The following is a 17,010-nucleotide window of genomic DNA, read 5'->3' on the forward strand; positions in this document are numbered from 1 at the left end:
GCAACTGAACTTATTAATGCTAAATTGAATTAATACATGAGGCAGATATACTACTTCTTCATTTTTATCTCCACAGACCATAAGGCCCAGGCTCTGCTCTCCACAGACGAATAGTGCCATCTTCTCCGCCAGACGCACAAATTTGACCGTCAGGAGAATAAGAAATTGAATGGACGGGACCATGGTGTCCCTTCAGCGTGTCTACCAAAAATTTTGTCAGTCTTAGATGTCTTACTTACAAATGGAAAAGTGCATACCAATTAGTTCACCGGATTCGAAGTCATGCACTCGTACCCATGTATCATCGGGACAGCCAGTAACAAACTTTGTCCTTTTTGGATGAATAGAAGCTGTAGAGGCATTATATGGCAATAATTCTTTCTTCAGTTGACTGCGATCTGATATATCAAATAAATATATTGAAGAAGCTGCCGCCACGGTGAGTGATCCGTCCCTATTCTCCATTTGAGTAACGGGACCATCAAGAGGAACGGACTCGATCAGTTTCTCCGCAGTTCGCAAGTCCCACCAGTTAAGATTCTTATCATCACCCGCGGTAACAAGTATACTAATGCCATCAGTTAGCAAATATCATTTTAAAAAATTAGCAGATTATCTTACCTAGAGTCCAGCCACAACGCACACCTAATAGTCGCTTTAGCACCGGTCCATTCCATAACCGGATTATTGCTTTCACCAGCTTGAATATCCCAAACTCTTATTTTTTTCTCATTTCCTGCAGTTACAGCAAACAGAGGCTCTGGCCGGGCAGGCATGAACGCTGCGGTACGAACAATATGTTCATGAGGAAATGACAGTAACAATGAGCCACTGACAGTGCTCCATACCTTTCTGTAGTTCAAGTATATCGTTAATCACCTAAATCTGACAAGTGGCACAAGTCAAATGCAAACTTACGCTGTAAAATCAGCACTGGCAGTGATAGAGTAGGCGGCATCGGCACTGAAATTTGCCGCCCATACTGCTCCCTTATGACCAGTATATGTACCAATCCTAGATCAGCATTAGAGACACACGCGAGATGTTTCAAATAAAATCGACAAATCTCGTACCAGTCGCCAGTAACCCCATCTCGAAGCATTGGCGCACCATCTACCGTACAAATGACAGTCAGCAAGAGTTCTGAAATCTTGAGTCCAAACCTGGCTTTTAATTACCTTTGCACGCGCTGATCATTAAATAGCTTCCATCCTCAAACAGCGGCGAAAAACTAAGATGTGTCACTGGTCTTGAATGTCCCGTACATGTTAGTGGAACATATCGAGAGCCCGGACTGACGTTTGTTGTCATATTTTGTTGATTTAGCTGCTAGCTCAGTCTTAAGAGATCGTGAGACAGGCTCGGGCCAAAAATGAAGAGGACAAAGACGCAGCGGGGAAAACGACTCTATGAGAAGTAAACCGTAAAATCAAAGACTTTTATTGACTCAAGTAGAGCTGATCTGTCTACCGCTTGAGCCAGAAGCAGAACAGCTTCGATCGGTCAGTATACAAAAGCAGTTTGAAAGCACACGCGATGTCGATTCTTTAAACCAGACAATTAAACTTTACAGTCTTTACAGTTTCTGGGCAAGGGTATATCTAAAACTGGGAGCAGATTTTGGGATTGTTTGTATTTCCCAATTTGTTTTGCTTCTATATTTTTGAATCTTTGACTAGGAAACATACCTGCTTATGAATATTTAGATCAACAGATATTGCGCAATATTTTGGAAAAAAAATAATCAGATATGGCGCGAAATAGTGAAAAGGCGCAGTCAATGCTTTTTCGCTTTCGAGAGCAGGAAGCTGCGGAGATGGGTGGGTACCATGTATCATACTGCCAATACAAACAAAGATTACTTATAAAAGCTATAGGAATTATCGATATGGGTAGACAACGAAGGCCACGAGTGATCTCATCAGTAGAATCAGTTCAGGAGTGTGAGAGATGGCGAGGACAGGTTGTTAGAGATATTGGATTTAAGGTCACAAAAATCCAAGATCGTATGTTTGCTTCTATGATGATAACTGCGAGATCTGTTTTGATTAAAATTTCTAACTACTGAATCATTAAGCTGTATTATCGAATTTTGAAATTCGGGATTTGAACGACGAGATCAACAAACTCATGCGAGAAAAGTATGTATGGGAACTGCAGATCAGAAAATTGGGTGGACCTAACTACATGGTATGATCATCTTTCAGGTTCAAGAGTTAAGGCAACTAATTAACATCTTCTAGCGAATTCCTTCGAAAACGTATGATGACGATGGTCGAGAAGTACCAACAACTCGAGGTTACAAGTATTTCGGACGCGCAAAAGAACTTCCGGGGGTTAAAGAGTTACTCGAACCGCCTCCAAAAGAGTCAAGCAGCGGTGCAACAGTGAACTATCAGACTGATGTCGATGCAAAATACTATGGCTATCTTGACGAAGATGATCCTGCATTATTGAAATATGAGTCAGAAATTGAAGAAATAAGTATCGCAAGCACATTAAGAGGTGACGATGATCTACCTGTCGGATGGATCAGTATCGAGAGGCCAAATAATATTCCCATCGGCAAAGAAGTAGAGGAGTGGCTTTTGGAGAGGAGGAGAAGAAAGATTATGGAAAAATATGATCTCGACACGCAATAGGTTGTCTAAAGGTGGTATGCATGTGCGATATGTTTCCAGACTTGTATTATAGGTGGCTATTTACAGAGAATATTAAAAGTAACTAAAACAAATCCAACGCCGGAGTTGCCATCAACTCTCCTATGCAGAAAGCTCTATGACAGTTCCTTTCTGTCTTCTATATACAATCGCAGCAACCACAACTGTGTCAGTAGTTGCCTCGTGCTCGGAGTGGCTATTATAATGAGTTCCTTCAAACTCGACTCTTTGCACTCAGGAGCAATAAATTCCGAAAGTACTCGCTTTATGGTAGACGCCGTGTCGTAGCCACAAACTCGATTTACGAAATACTTGATGATTGGCGTCTTAAATGTGGTACTCAACACAAATTCAGAGTCTTTAAACCGACCAGAGTTCTTTGAATCCGGTATAGAGTCCCACGACAGGATAGCAAGCACTCTTCCGTGCGCTTCTGCGGCGGACAAATCTGTATATATTCCATCACTGACTAGACCCAAAGCCTTCTCAACCCTCAATCTCAGTCTGCGCTCGACCAATGTTGCCATGTCGTTCTGCCACAGGCATTCTTTACCGTCGGCAGAAAAAGACCTCATGATTCTTGTCCGCAGTGCTCCAAATTTTCGTCGTTTCTCAGTTAACTCCAAATACTGACGTTTAAGTACATGATAGCTGGTAGCACCCGACCGACGATCTGACGACTCCAGAGGAAGAATTGCCAGTTTACTAAGCGATTCTTTCGTATCATTTATTATGCCGGCGCCTCTCTTTGATTTTGGCGAGGGTATAGGCTCGCGTATTTGATTTTGTAAATGTTCGGGAACTTCAAACGCAGCAAATCTGACCAGGAGTGAATGAGGAAGACGAGCACCTGATACCGCACAAAATCTAATAGGTCCCATTAATGCGGTAGCTAAATGGCTCAATTAGCGATTTTCAAAGCTGGATATAGTGCTAACACTCCATTCATACCGTATGGATTGACCTGAAATCGCTGTGACCATTCAGGCAAATTTAGGTCAGGTGCCTCCAGATCCAGGATACGTAACTGTCTTTTTGGATACCAACGCTCAAATTTCTTTAACAGTATAGGACGCTCAAGCTCAGAATCATCTTCATCAAGTGTAATATCTCCGTTACAGTTGCGTTCGACATTCGGATCTTTAGCTGGTGCGCAGGAGGTCGTAAATGATTGAGATGAGACTGGCGCTCTCCGAACACAAAAGATCCTAATCGATCTAAGTCCGCCAGACATGGCGGAGGATACTCTCATGTTATTATCATACTCGCTCGCTCCTAATGCACATAAAGCTGTCTTAAAAGGTCTTATCAAAATTTGTTGTAATATTATATCACGTGAATGAAGTGCGGCTGAACCTACTTGTGAGGAGCCGCTTGCTACTATTTTCTGATGTAACTTAAGCTTCTGATTTCGTGCTCCCATTGGCAAAAGACCTCTTTTTAATACAAGTCGCATTTTACTTATATATCCCTCCTTATTACGGACCATATCTGGGAAGAATTTGTCAATTGCAGTTATTTATTCTTTGCGCTTTTTTGCTGAAGGATCACTCTCTAAAGAATTACGTATGATTCACGCGCAGCATACCTTCCGAAGTATCGACTAACACAAGTTATCCAGAAAGCGCGCCATTTATTGTCAAACTAATTTGCATGTCACTATGTCCGATCAAGATCTCCAAGATCAAATAATTCTGCAGCAGTTATCTCAGGTTGAGAAATTCTCATCCGTTCATCCTCGTCCTGATTTCGACGCCGATTTCACGTATGGTACTGCTGGCTTCCGTATGCGTGCAGAGCTTCTCGACTCTGTAGTTTTTCGAGTTGGACTTTTAGCGACATTAAGATCAAGGAAATTAGACGGAGAAACTATTGGGGTTATGATTACGGCGTCTCATAATCCTCCGGAAGATAACGGTGTCAAGATGGTTGATCCGCAAGGAGAAATGCTTGAGGTATGCTATAATTCTACCTAAAGGTATTTCTATTGAGCTATGTCATATTGAATTTTCTATGTTGTATAGGCTTCTTGGGAGGTGTATGCAACGCGGTTTGCCAATGCAAGATCTGACGAGGACCTTGCTCGTGAATACTTCAATGTTGCTGAAACCCTAAAGATCAAGCTGGATGCACCAGCCAAGGTGGCATTCGGACGTGATACTCGTGCCTCCGGACCGGCATTAGTTAGTGCTCTCAAGGACGGACTGACTGCTGCTGGAGCCGAATTCTCTGATTTCCATGTTCTCACAACGCCCCAGCTCCATTACATCGTCAAGAGTATCAATACTGCTCGTTCATCAAATCCATACGGAGAACCAAATGAGGCAGGCTATTACCGCAAACTTTCTTCAGCTTTCAATGCAGTAATGCAAGGAAAACCGAAACCGAAATTAATCACAGTCGATGCTGCAAACGGAGTCGGTGGGCCGAAACTGGCCGAACTTCTGGAAGTTCTCGGTGGTGATGTACTCGATGTCAACATCATTAATGACGACGTGGCAGTTACAGACAAGCTCAATTATCAATGCGGCGCGGATTTTGTCAAGACTCAACAAAAGCTTCCTTTAGGAGCCGATCCCGAACCATCTCAGCTGTACGCTTCGCTTGATGGCGACGCCGATCGGATTGTGTTCTACTATGTGGATGAAGCCAAAAAGTTCTACTTACTGGATGGTGACAAAATTGCATCTCTTGCTGCTATGTTTATTCAAGAGTTGCTGGGACAATCTGGAATCGAGGATCTACAAGTTGGAGTTGTGCAGACGGCATACGCCAATGGATCTTCGACAACATTTATTCAGGATGTACTGAAAGTACCCGTGACTTGCACCTCCACGGGAGTTAAGCATTTGCATCACGCGGCTCAGCTTTACGATATTGGTGTATATTTTGAGGCAAATGGACACGGAACTGTTCTTTTTTCGCCGTCTACCATCAAGGCTCTTGAGACCTTTGAAGCCTCAAGCCCAGGGCAACAAAGTGCTGTAGAGATGCTTCTTTCGCTGGCGGATTTGATCAATCAAACTGTGGGTGACGCTATCTCTGATTTACTACTGGTAGTCGCAGTCCTGGCCCACAAATCTTGGGGACCAAGCGAATGGAACTTGGCTTATACTGATCTGCCTAATCGACTTGTGCGAGTTGTCGTGAACAATAGGTTTGCGTTCAAGACAGAAGACGCCGAGCGTAGACTTGTGGAACCGCAGGGTCTTCAAGCCCAAATTAATGATCTGGTAAAGAAATACAAATTCGGAAGAAGTTTCGTGAGAGCAAGTGGAACAGAGGATGCTGTCAGGGTGTACGCAGAGGCAGCAACTAGACTGGAGGCGGATGAACTTGCTCTGAAAGTATCAGAGCTGTTGAAAGGGCTATAGTCCCAAGACTTGCGAAAACATGATTCGTTTTCTTCATCAAAAAGTTATCTAAAGTTTAGGTAGTATTCATGTCTAAAATCACTCAATATATCTTCGAATTTCTTAACCAGTCTAAAAGTCCCGAAAACACATCACTCAATTGCGCACTCTTATCTGAACTCCCAGGTACCATATACAAAGTATAGACTACGAACAGTGTAGATACTAAATTACAATTTATACTCGGCAAATATATTGACAGCCGACGGCGAATCAACTTTACTCAGTCTGCAGTTACACAGACTTCAGCTCGTCAATTGCCTTATAAACCGATGCAGCAACTTCTTCTTGAGACTTTCCTGTAACATTGATAATAACTGAATCAATCTGCTCAGATACTGATGGCAGCTCCATAATCTTGAGCTGCGTAAAGACCATAGAATCCTATCGAGGTGTTAGTCGACTGATATGGTCACTTGCTTTAGACAGCACATCATATTGCCATACCTTCATATAATGGTTCTGGCGTTTGTGAACGCGCTCGATAAGAGTGTCTTCATCGGCAGTAAGGAAGAGAAATCGAACATCGACGGAAACTCCGCGGTGGTCGCGCTGGTAGCGTGCAGTCTGACGGATCGTATCTCTGTACTTGCGCTTAAGAGCTGAACAGGTAACGACGCAATGATGAATACCGGAGGATTCGGGTGTGACCTTGGACGTCTCCACGCAAGTAGGAATGATGCTCTCAAGCCATGGCTCACGATCTTCATCGGTCAATGGGACGTTGGCAGCCATCTTGCGAATATTCTGGGGAGTGTGCAGACTGTCTCCCTCTACATACGGCGCATTGAGCTTTTTGGAAGTAACCTCAGCGACGGTCGACTTTCCACAGCCGGCAGGGCCAGCAACAACCCAGACAGTGAGAATCATGATGAATTAGATGGACGGAAATTTAGACCAGATAGGCGCAAAGAAAACTTATTACGAGAAGATAGCTGAGACGATGTCGGCTTTGTTAATGCTTCCTCGGCCCCCCACGGATCGAGCGGCCGTCTCATCGATTTCGTGGGGATCGCACAACCACCGAGTTCCCTCTGACGCACCCCGCGCTAGTTTAAATTCATGTTCATATAATCAAGATTTGCTGTCATCTTCTACAGTATTTTTCTCTACTCAATACTTTTTCTCTTGTTAGCCAACCTCTACATGTATTCCGGCAATCTCGAATCAAATACCGAAACTCTATGTAATAATAAATACCCTTGCCCCTATCCGCTCGGCCCGTCCCTCTGAGCAGCCACTGTTTGTATGCCGTACGGCAAAGACGGCAGCGACTCTGATTTGTTGAAGTTTTGCGCATAATCATAGTCGCTCGAGCGACAAAGGTGTCAGAGGATCGACAGCTTCTGGCCAATCGCTGTAGTTGATCAAATACTCGAGATCTCATGATTTAAGATAATCAGTAGCATGAGAATGACTAAAGTTTGGCACACGAAAGTTGTATTAACCAATAATCAAACCTAAGACTAGCATTCAGTTTATCTCGGCGTCATGACTACTGTAGCTAGCTTTATGTATTTTTTGTTTCTTTTTCGCTAATCAATCTTCATTTTGGAGAGTAAAACGCTGAAAGTTCAGTTTGCATCCTTTCAGCAGCCTCCGTACACTCAGTTGCTGTCCACGGATGGCGGTGCAAGACACAATCTTAGCACTTGTTTCTTCTGTAATAGGTAGTCGTACGCGCAGGTTTTGGCACCTCCTAATTCATTCTGATCGGCGTATAGCATATGCATATGAAAACATCAACGAGCCAAAATCTCTTTGAAAAATCGGCAAATCGTCTTCACAGCTCAATTCTTATATTCAGATCAAACCAACAGCGTAGGATTCTATTAGAACTATCAAAAACGAAAAAAAAGGGCTCAACCGGGAATTGAACCCGGGACCTCTCGCAAATTATACTTAGGGTGAAAAGCCCTAAGCGAGAATTATACCACTAAACCATCGAGCCATCTCAACTGATTTTGGGTTAGGGCCTCTGCTCATCCATATTCCTCTACGACACGTGCCTTCCTCACGTGATCATACGCTTTGCGAATGTTGTGGTACAAGCTGTCGAGGCTCACATATTTCGAGTTACATGGCTTCAGACCAAGTCACGTGGAATGTATTTTGGTTTGTTGTAGGCACGATTCCCATCATTTGCCGTAATGGGACTGGGTGGCCAAGCTGGTTAAGGCGTACGACTGTTAATCGTAAGATCGAGAGTTCGATCCTCTCCCTGGTCGGTTTTTTTTTTTTTAATTTTATTATATTGAGAAATATAATAAATGACCTTTTTTTCATTGGCTCAGTCCTTTGAAAGTTCTTTGAGGTGAAAAAGTTGTCTTAATAAGTTTTGTTCTCGAAACCATCTGTTCTAGCTCAGAGCTGTTGGACCAACGTTAAGCACAATTGGGACAACCCCTGAAAAAAAGTTTGAGAGTCCCAACCTCAATCTCGAATACAGATCTTGCATTTCATTATTTGAATTTCTTGTGAATGCCTAGTCAACTGGCATGATATGAATCCCTAATAGCTGTATATATATAGCATTTCAGACTTGGGCAGATTTAACTGCTGCCTGCGATAACTACAATATGAGCGACGAGGCCGCAATACCTGCCAGTGCGTCTACTTCGTCTGAGCAGGCATCTAGATATCTGCGCGCAAAGACAAATGACCTGCAGCAATTGTTACAATTTGCTACGAATCTGATTGACGGAAAATATCGAGATCTTTTTTTTCCCAGAAAAGAAGAATTTGTTTTGGAATGGTGGTTTGACCGAGCGGAGTTTGGACTGAAAAAGTATGTGCACTAAGATATATTGCTGCCCAATTTTCTAACTGTCATTTGCTAGTGCTAAATTTTGGGAGCTTTTTGGAAAACTTTGGGCTATGACAGACAAAGATTCAAGGGCGCAGATTTACTATAGGCACAAATTTATTGAGACAGTCAGAACGTGTTTGGAGTGGATCGTAACACTAGAGAAAGACAGATCAAGCAAGTTGTCAATCTGCTCGTCAGTATTTGACGCTACAATACGTGTCCATGGCGATAATATATTTATGAGGACAACCAATCAATGCATGGTTTCAATTGTTACAAGCTATCTGACGTTGGTAACTTGTCTACCGGATGCTGCCAACGATGCTTGGGCAGAGCTCATATTTACTATTTATGATCATACTCTTTACGGAACTTCAAACTACAAAAAGGTGTTTTTTAGATATATGGGTTGAGATGTATTATTCTATATTTATTCTGACTCTTGTTATATAGGTCTCCCAAGGGTTTTCCTCCAACGGATTGTCGGCTGCATTCAAAGCACTTGTTTCAATCAAGCGAGACTCTTTTTTGTACAACAGACTGAGTGAAGTGATCCGTGATCTTGTTTATAGCCCTTCGCTGATGAAAAGCAGTAATGAAACTAGCGACAAGATTGCAAAAAAGAAAAAAGAAAAGATCTCTTCAAGCTCAGCGGATGAAGTCACAGATAGCACAGATCCGTTTCACAGCTTGTTTGGTATATTGACCGGAATTACAAATATACAGCAAGGTAAATTATGTATGGTTACTTTTAATAATTCATGGCTAACCTATTTATTACAGAGGGTGAAGTTTTGGGACATATATTGGGACTGGGTCTATCAAAATTTGCTAAGACGAAGCAGCAGACATTGATGCCGATATTAGGAGAATCGTTTTTAAAGTTCTCTCCCACCAACGCGCAATATTTCATACCGCAGCTGCAAAAATATGAAATGATCATCTCCTCAGAAAGTCTTACAAAGGCGCTCGAAACCCAGAATTACGATGATTGGCCTTTAGTAACTACTATCGTTGATATTGATCCCGATGCTGTATTTCCAATTGTCGATGTCCTGGTTTCGGAACACTTGACACCAACGTCTAAAAGCGATCAACAGATTGAATTTCTGTGCCATTTATCAAGTGCATTTGCCAAAATCCGAGATTTGCAAGGTTTTATACAATTATGGGAAAAGGAATTGAAATCTACGAATGCTGCGAAAGAGAATGCCTGGGAATCTGAAACCCTTGTGCAGCATGTTGCACAGATTATAAGCGAAAACTGGACTATCTATCAGATAAATAGCGCAATTCCAGCGGAGATAGAAAAAAGAACAAGATTTCTACCTCTTATTTCTATGATCTTGGCGTGCTCACAAATGTCAAATTTGTTGACCGACCAACTCCTTCAAAAGATCAACAAATTACACAAGTCACTTCTTTCCCGGGAGTTCAGGCGTGAGATTAATGCATGGAGACTTCGCTATTTGTTGCTATCGCTTGACAAAACAATTGCCAAATCAGTCGCCAGTTCTGCGGATGTGGATAAGTTTACAGAGGATTTGATTTATCCCGAAAAGAAACACAAAGACAGAAGAATTATGTTTTTTATGATCCAAATTTTATTTCGACTTTGCGAATTTCAGCCATTAGCTAAATTTGCAGAGGTCGCAGAATTTGTTTTAGACTTGGTCGCTCCTTCCAATTCAGCATACTCTATTTGGGATGGTCAGTATCAAACCATTAGCAAGCGCAATATTGGCACAGCTATACTGCGCTCCATTGCTTCTCGATGGGTTGTCCTGATGGAGAATCGAATCACGCAAGAACAGATCAAACGGCTTGTGTTTGCATTCTGGGCCGCTTCGGAGAAAGAAGGGAACTCAATGATATGGAAGACTTTACTTGAAAATGGAATTATATATGAACAGGTGCAACTAAAAGGTCTGCGTACACATTATTGAGATTCTATTTTCTTTTTATTTATTCTAACATGCACAGACTCATTTATAAATTTGCTTGTGTCCAAGCTTGAACTCGCTGCTGCGGTACCTCGAGAGGCTATTGTTGACCTGCTGCGCGCACCAAAACAAAAGCAAGAGATCGATGAGACAACAATTGTCAAAACTATTGATAGTCTATTGATTCTTCCGTTAGAGTGCATGCGCAGGGTGAGTCGCGAAAGGGTATTGGACTACCTCCTATTGATTGATAAATACGCCGAATCTCTGCAACTTTGCATAAAAGGCCGAGCTCTAATGCTAAATATTTTGTCACTTCCAAATATGAATGCCGTTGTGGTAAGTGTCGTATTTTTACCTGGTTAGCTCAGTAATGCTAACTAAACTGTCTTTTAGCAAAAATTCCCCATTGGAGTTCTGAGTCTCGTTTATAAACTTGAAATTCTCTCTCATTCAGAGGGGGACACAACCCAAGCAAATAATATAACTGAAGCTATAATGACCGAAGTTTTTAGCCATGCAGCTGGTGGAAACTCGAATGATAATTCGATAAAATTTTTATGTGACGTTAATCTACAGACCTATGACGCACTCAGAAACGGTGACCGTATCAGTCCCTACATCATACGAATATTCTGCCTTTCGGCAAAAAATTTGAGCGAAAATAAGGATTCCAATTTAAGTAATAAAATCCGTTGGGTGACAGAGACAATTTGCAATGAGTTATCTGGCAAGGGGAAAAGATCTGATAGGAGACAACTGAGATCATATTTGTTGTCTCTTAAAGAGCTCGGTGAACTTCTTCCTCCTGAGGCTCAGTTAAAATTACTGGCAGATATTCTACCACTCTTGATTGTTGAGTTTGGATTGGTTGTTGCAAATATTGAACTTTATAGAGCTGACTCACCTGAAGCATTAATGGCGGGCTCAATTTTGCAGACGATCTTTGAAATAATTTGTATGTGCCAACTGACGAATAATTCTTCAGAAGAAGACAATCAATTTTCTGAGCGGCTCATCATGTTGTATACTTCGTTAAACGGAATATCGACCGACATTGCTTCAATTGATCGTGAACTTATGCTACGGCTCTTTAAAGAACAGGCCGGAAGCTGGAGTCGCGTCGTCTTTGAAGCTGCTGTCAATAAGCTCACACAATGCGTGGCGCATGCTACCATGGCCGCTGATTCCAAATTCACAATAACTCTGACAGCTTTACTAGCCATTGACGGTTCAGGTATGTCCATGATTATTTCTGGCTATAAAACAAACTAACGCTAACATAAACAATCAGATCACACTGTTTTCCTGACGAGAAAATTTTCACTGCTGTTATGTGCTCTGGTCGTGGACCGACAGAACATTACAAGCTCAGAGCTGTTTATGAATACTCTTAAGATGCTTGAGACTGTTATCAAAGAGAAGTCATCCCTTATAACACCTTTCGCTTTTGTTCAGGTCTTCAACTTCTTGATCATGTCTACCTCTCAATTGGGTCCTTCTTTCAGCGATACTTATTTTCCAGATCATATTTTTCTCAGTGTTTGTTCTATTACTTCCTCTATGATTTTGAAGCTGGGTCGATATTTCCGCGGAAGACACAATTTCATCATTAGATTACTTGAAAATCTTTTGTTTGCTTTATGTAGGCCACGCAGAGCCGCTGTACATAAAACTGCATTGACGTGTTGGAAGCGTGCTTCTTGGATGCCACAATATGAATCATGCACAATAGATTGTGCATTAGCTTACACGCGTCTTCTTGCGAATCTTTGCGACTCAAATCGATCGAGAGCAAACCTTTCAAAGAAGCGGAATCGAGATGGAAATAGCCAAGGAAAAGACTCTGCGCTTTCTTCTAGTTCCGGATCTTCTCGCCGTGCATTAGCAAAACACGTTCCATTCCTGATAACTGAATACTGCTACATATCTCTCAATTACTCGTTTGAAGCTGATGTTTTGCAGGCATTGATGCCAGGAATTTACACTGTGTTTGACATCATGGGTGAACATGAGCTAGCAATTACAAATGCATCTGTCAACGCAACTGGACGAGCAATTTTCAAACGCTTATACGAAGACTACACTAAGTTTGGCAAATGGCACGAGATATGAGGGGGTTTACAATGTATGATGAAGTTTGTATGTATATGTCAATAAGACCATGGTCAGAAGATCATTCCAAAGTCAATGTAAAGATAATGCTAAAAGCTTATATGCCCCACACGAACCCACTTCAATTTATTCAAATAGCTCGAGCATTTTGGATTTGTATAAAAATCTTGATTTTTCGGTGATCATGAGTACCGGAAGTTTCAACACCGCTAGATAGCTGAACTATATAAACGAAGCGAAGCTGGGGTGTACCCACACCCCATCAGATACTGGGAGCCTTGGGGATCTCCAAAATCAGAAGCTAACTACTGCAGTTCGGCTTCAATGATGCCTTTATGGTACCCGTGAGGTAGCCAGAGCTTCATGACTGTTAGTCCGACTGACTCCAAAAGCTCTGTCCAACTCTGACGAGTCCGCTCAATCCCTGGGCACCATACCATGACAATCATATCTGTCAATGTTTCCTTAGGCCCGGCATTTTGGTCAGGAATATAATCCTCGATCAAGATCTTTGAAACCCCCTCTCCATGGCAGTTGTAATGTGCCTTAAAATGACCTTGCGATTATAATCCGACCAGTCATGCATGATGTGCTAGAAGTAGTAAACGTGAGCACCTATAGTACCTGTTAGGCAATTGACGGACGGAACAGATGCATCACAGACCTTGAACCGGCTGAGGCTCGAAAAAGCTATGCTTGATCCGCCGAATGCCACTATCGCGATGTTGGATGTCCTCAATTACTGAGGGCAAATCTATAAGTACAAGCTTCCCTGCTTCAACGGGGAATCGTTGCTTGGATCCCTCGAGGTCATGGCCGCGGCCGCCCCCGACGTCAACGAGCAGCGGACGATCAGGCAATAACCGGTCCAGTAACCGCTCTCGGACGGGATACCAATCTGCCCAGTGAGATGTGTCATCCCGGCCGCCTTCCAAAGAAGTATTAAAACGACCTAGAGCATCCGGCCTTTTGGCTAACCAGTCCCAGCACGAATCAGTGGTGCTATAAACAGTGGTGTTATAGGCATGTTGAAATGGCCCCCGCATTGGGGTCCGCAGGATTCCTGTCATTGGACCTTTGGAAGAACTCTGGTGTTTTCTGGATGATGGCAAAAAGTCGATAAAACTAGATTAGTCATGTAAGATCAGAACCGGTCGGCATTTGTGGAGGTTGGACATCGCTGGAAAGTATTCACAGTGAGTCCATAGTTCCAATTGCTTCCCTCTCCGTCATCTTCCTTGACAGGTCGGTAGGCGCATATTGACCGAAACCCGGTTCACTAGCAAAGCCGTAGCAAACAAGAATACGCATAAGACGTTCTACCGAAAAGATCAACTGGCGCAGCAAGAAGATTCAGGTGGATGTGACAACCTAATAATAAGTCGGCTATCTGCACTTTTGGGTCCGGCCAGCTGTTTCCAGGAGGCCGGGGACGCCCTGTCGGATAAATCGGTTAAGATCTCCAGGTCATGGCAGTCTTCACGGCCATGAGAACAATGGGCTGTGGGTTCTAAATATCATCAACAGCAGGCGGACGGAGGGACTGATAGTGGTTCGTACCGAAGCAAATAGCGTGTAAATCGCATCTGCAGGGGTTTGAGGGCTCTCACGAGTCTGACAGCGCTTTCAAGCGCATCCTGCCGGGCCCGTTCAGTCTTGCCTGCGTTGTATGCATTGATGGATGCGACGGCCTTCGTAGCCAGGCCGGCAATATCATGAGACTTCTGGCCAACCATGCTAAATACAGGTAGAGTGGTCGAAGCTTGCACAGTTCCCATTGTCATTGAGGGAGTGGATAGAGGGCAAATTGAGCAGCTTGGCAGGGTGAGTTGACTTGTCAGACTCGATACTTGGGTCCCGGTACTTCCGCTTCAAAGAATGAGTTTCCGAGGTCGCAGCGGCTATCACCTGTCCGGGAGTTAAATGTGATTATCAAGTGCTCCTCCCCAACAGTCGCTTGCATTCTACAGCGCCAATGGATACGACACTTGAAACATGTGCTCTAGGTCCGAAAAGGAAGTCGTTCTCGAAGATACGGCCTGTAATATTCGCTACGTTCCATCCTGGAGGGTCGGCATTGGCTTTACCTGGACGGCGTATAGTTCAATTTCTGGAGGTATAGTGCCCTCACATTTCAGTTTTTCTTTTCAAAGTGTTTACTGTATTGTTTCCCCACCAGGTCAAGCAAACCTCTTCGCAAATAGGGTATGAGTGATTGATTGGCGGCTGGTCTTTCAGGCTTTTAGCGGCCTTTGGCTGCATATGGTCTCCTAAGCTGACAATAAACCATCTTTCAATCTAGTTAGGCAAACCTACCTCCTAGCTAGTGTAGTATACCCAAGACGGTACAGACACAAAGTCTGATCCTGCTAAATGGAGGGGGGGTACCTCCTAACACTCCCTCAACCCCTTAGTTACACCAGGGTACCGGAGTATGTCGGCGGCCGCCTAGTCCATCTTCTCCGTTATCCTCCACCTTTTAGCCATTGCCTGTCACGGGGCTCGAGCCCATAATATCAATGCCAAATCGATGCCATTCGATCCAGTTGGGATCCCCCTCTAGCATTTGGGATCAATTGAATCTCCCTTTGATAGCGCTTGACTGCTGCGCCCGCCTTAGCACGGATAGCGGTTGACTGGGACGGTGTATGCGAAAATCCAAAGTTCGAATCCGGCAGTAAAGCCTATGTCTACTCGACCTAAGAGTCCAGTGATCAAAGTGCCGTTCTCGATTCAATCACCGAGTTTATAGTGAGAATTACCTTTCCTCGGCCAGAATACCTTCCGTTTGTATGGTCATATGCTTGTCGTACCTCCGAAAGAGGATACGTCTGTAATACAAAAGGGCGCAGGATATCCAATTCTGCGAGCTGAGCTAGGAATTTCAAAGACCTTTTGCCGCCCTTCACAATGAAAAATAATGCATTGATTCCTTCCTTACTTACAGAGCGCTTCTGATGATCAGCGACAAAATCGTAACTTGCAGAATCCACTGAGATGATCGTGCCGCCTTCTTTGATAATTTCCCAACACCCTAGTAAAGTGCTCCCTCCAACTGTATCAACAATGATATCAAATCTCTTTTTGTTTTCGTCCAGCAGATCACTGTACTCCACCGTCTCATGGGCACCGAGAGTCTGCAGGAACTCCTTGTTGCGAGCGTTTGAACTTGTTGCAGCCACAGTGTACAAACCGGATATAGATGCCAATTGGACCAGGTAGATTCCTACCGCACCGGCGGCACCGGTGATCAATAGACGTTGTTTATGTTCAGATGTGGTAATACAACGGCTACCGGATCTAAAATTATCCCCTAGCACGGGAATGGATACACCTGCATGATCATATAATGCCTCGTAGGCAGTCTGCGCACTGAGGGGCATTGCGGCAGCAGCAGCCCAGTTTAGACCTTTTGGTTTCAAGGTTATTTCATCCTCCATAGCAATACAGTATTCTGCCCATGTACAAGGCCGTTCACCATCAGTCATTCCAAAGATCTCATCACCAGGTTTGAACGAGCTTTGCTGGGAGAAAGTTTCAACGACGACCCCAGACAAGTCATTTCCGAGAATGGGGTAGTCATGGGCATACGTCTCAGGCCATGTTAACATGTCTCGAACCACTGTTGTTGCGCTGACGCGGACTAAAATCTCTCCTGGTTTTGACAGCTTAGGGATGGGCAGATTTTTGTCAACATGTAATGCAGAAGACGGGGCCGGGTTTAAAGGGGAGTATGCCGGCGACAAGGCAGGAGCAGGATGAACACGAACAGCCTGCATTGCGGGAATGATCTTTTTCTAAAGGCGTGCGGAAAGTGAATTATTGAGTAACAGCTTTGGTTTTGTATTAAAACAAATGTTGTGGGTGAATGGTGTGGGATCAGCCGATCGTGCTACTCGAGAGGTCGCCCACCCCACGGCATTTTTTCTAAAGAGGGTTCAGATTTGGGCTTGATAACGACAGTAAACACCACCAGATTAAGATGTTCCTTACACTAAATAGGTAAGGGTTATATCAGAATTGATCTATTATATGAATTTATTTACAACTCTATTTTAGAGACTATATCT

General features: G+C 43.5%; 9 protein-coding genes and 2 non-coding genes across 11 annotated transcripts; 5 read left to right on the top strand and 6 right to left on the bottom strand.

The window, feature by feature from the left end:
- Nucleotides 1–64: 64 nt before the first annotated feature.
- Nucleotides 65–1,311, bottom strand: V2V93DRAFT_320012 (WD40-repeat-containing domain protein; the record flags this gene model as incomplete). The annotated part of the gene is made up of 6 exons (XM_066907296.1): nucleotides 65–201; nucleotides 258–568; nucleotides 622–852; nucleotides 919–1,014; nucleotides 1,074–1,113; nucleotides 1,179–1,311. 6 exons carry the CDS (start codon nucleotides 1,309–1,311, stop codon nucleotides 65–67), a joined length of 948 nt encoding a protein of 315 aa, XP_066768518.1.
- A 266-nt stretch (nucleotides 1,312–1,577) lies between these two features.
- Nucleotides 1,578–2,734, top strand: V2V93DRAFT_362472 (Isy1-like splicing factor). Its single transcript, XM_066908347.1, has 4 exons — nucleotides 1,578–1,820; nucleotides 1,878–2,006; nucleotides 2,078–2,190; nucleotides 2,244–2,734. The coding sequence occupies exons 1-4, from the start codon at nucleotides 1,751–1,753 to the stop codon at nucleotides 2,640–2,642; spliced, it is 711 nt and encodes a 236-aa protein (XP_066768519.1). The 5' UTR covers nucleotides 1,578–1,750; the 3' UTR covers nucleotides 2,643–2,734.
- V2V93DRAFT_362474 (uncharacterized protein) lies at nucleotides 2,667–3,990 on the bottom strand. The gene is made up of 2 exons (XM_066908348.1): nucleotides 3,612–3,990; nucleotides 2,667–3,552 (listed from the first exon to the last, which is right to left on the bottom strand). The coding sequence occupies exons 1-2, from the start codon at nucleotides 3,910–3,912 to the stop codon at nucleotides 2,777–2,779; spliced, it is 1,077 nt and encodes a 358-aa protein (XP_066768520.1). The 5' UTR covers nucleotides 3,913–3,990; the 3' UTR covers nucleotides 2,667–2,776.
- Nucleotides 3,991–4,086: 96 nt separating this feature from the next.
- V2V93DRAFT_362477 (uncharacterized protein) lies at nucleotides 4,087–6,140 on the top strand. Its single transcript, XM_066908349.1, has 3 exons — nucleotides 4,087–4,226; nucleotides 4,282–4,615; nucleotides 4,685–6,140. The coding sequence occupies exons 2-3, from the start codon at nucleotides 4,322–4,324 to the stop codon at nucleotides 6,032–6,034; spliced, it is 1,644 nt and encodes a 547-aa protein (XP_066768521.1). The 5' UTR covers nucleotides 4,087–4,226; nucleotides 4,282–4,321; the 3' UTR covers nucleotides 6,035–6,140.
- V2V93DRAFT_362478 (P-loop containing nucleoside triphosphate hydrolase protein) lies at nucleotides 6,057–7,032 on the bottom strand. The gene is made up of 2 exons (XM_066908350.1): nucleotides 6,521–7,032; nucleotides 6,057–6,457 (listed from the first exon to the last, which is right to left on the bottom strand). Exons 1-2 carry the CDS (start codon nucleotides 6,941–6,943, stop codon nucleotides 6,308–6,310), a joined length of 573 nt encoding a protein of 190 aa, XP_066768522.1. The 5' UTR covers nucleotides 6,944–7,032; the 3' UTR covers nucleotides 6,057–6,307.
- An 899-nt stretch (nucleotides 7,033–7,931) lies between these two features.
- On the bottom strand, nucleotides 7,932–8,024 carry V2V93DRAFT_t6. The gene has a single exon. It is a non-coding gene; the product is annotated as a tRNA-Pro (tRNA).
- Nucleotides 8,025–8,227: 203 nt separating this feature from the next.
- On the top strand, nucleotides 8,228–8,301 carry V2V93DRAFT_t3. The gene has a single exon. It is a non-coding gene; the product is annotated as a tRNA-Asn (tRNA).
- Nucleotides 8,302–8,664: 363 nt separating this feature from the next.
- V2V93DRAFT_393385 (uncharacterized protein) lies at nucleotides 8,665–11,210 on the top strand (the record flags this gene model as incomplete). Its single annotated transcript, XM_066912498.1, has 5 exons — nucleotides 8,665–8,861; nucleotides 8,914–9,271; nucleotides 9,336–9,474; nucleotides 9,550–9,612; nucleotides 9,666–11,210. Coding segments are annotated over 5 exons (1,920 nt in total), but the record flags the coding sequence as incomplete, so codon positions are not given.
- A 113-nt stretch (nucleotides 11,211–11,323) lies between these two features.
- V2V93DRAFT_393387 (Urb2/Npa2 family-domain-containing protein) lies at nucleotides 11,324–13,327 on the top strand (the record flags this gene model as incomplete). The annotated part of the gene is made up of 3 exons (XM_066912499.1): nucleotides 11,324–11,507; nucleotides 11,532–12,062; nucleotides 12,120–13,327. 3 exons carry the CDS (start codon nucleotides 11,324–11,326, stop codon nucleotides 12,938–12,940), a joined length of 1,536 nt encoding a protein of 511 aa, XP_066768524.1. The 3' UTR covers nucleotides 12,941–13,327.
- Nucleotides 12,942–14,724, bottom strand: V2V93DRAFT_383566 (S-adenosyl-L-methionine-dependent methyltransferase; the record flags this gene model as incomplete). Its single annotated transcript, XM_066912201.1, has 3 exons — nucleotides 12,942–13,496; nucleotides 13,605–14,065; nucleotides 14,501–14,724. The coding sequence occupies 3 exons, from the start codon at nucleotides 14,722–14,724 to the stop codon at nucleotides 13,246–13,248; spliced, it is 936 nt and encodes a 311-aa protein (XP_066768525.1). The 3' UTR covers nucleotides 12,942–13,245.
- A 465-nt stretch (nucleotides 14,725–15,189) lies between these two features.
- On the bottom strand, nucleotides 15,190–16,932 carry V2V93DRAFT_14353 (polyketide synthase). The gene has a single exon (XM_066906851.1). The coding sequence runs from the start codon at nucleotides 16,717–16,719 to the stop codon at nucleotides 15,655–15,657; it is 1,065 nt and encodes a 354-aa protein (XP_066768526.1). The 5' UTR covers nucleotides 16,720–16,932; the 3' UTR covers nucleotides 15,190–15,654.
- Nucleotides 16,933–17,010: the final 78 nt, after the last annotated feature.

Source organism: Kockiozyma suomiensis (assembly GCF_038497685.1).
Source record: "Kockiozyma suomiensis strain NRRL Y-17356 unplaced genomic scaffold V2V93scaffold_1, whole genome shotgun sequence".
In the NCBI taxonomy this organism is placed as follows: Eukaryota; Fungi; Ascomycota; class Lipomycetes; order Lipomycetales; family Lipomycetaceae; genus Kockiozyma; species Kockiozyma suomiensis.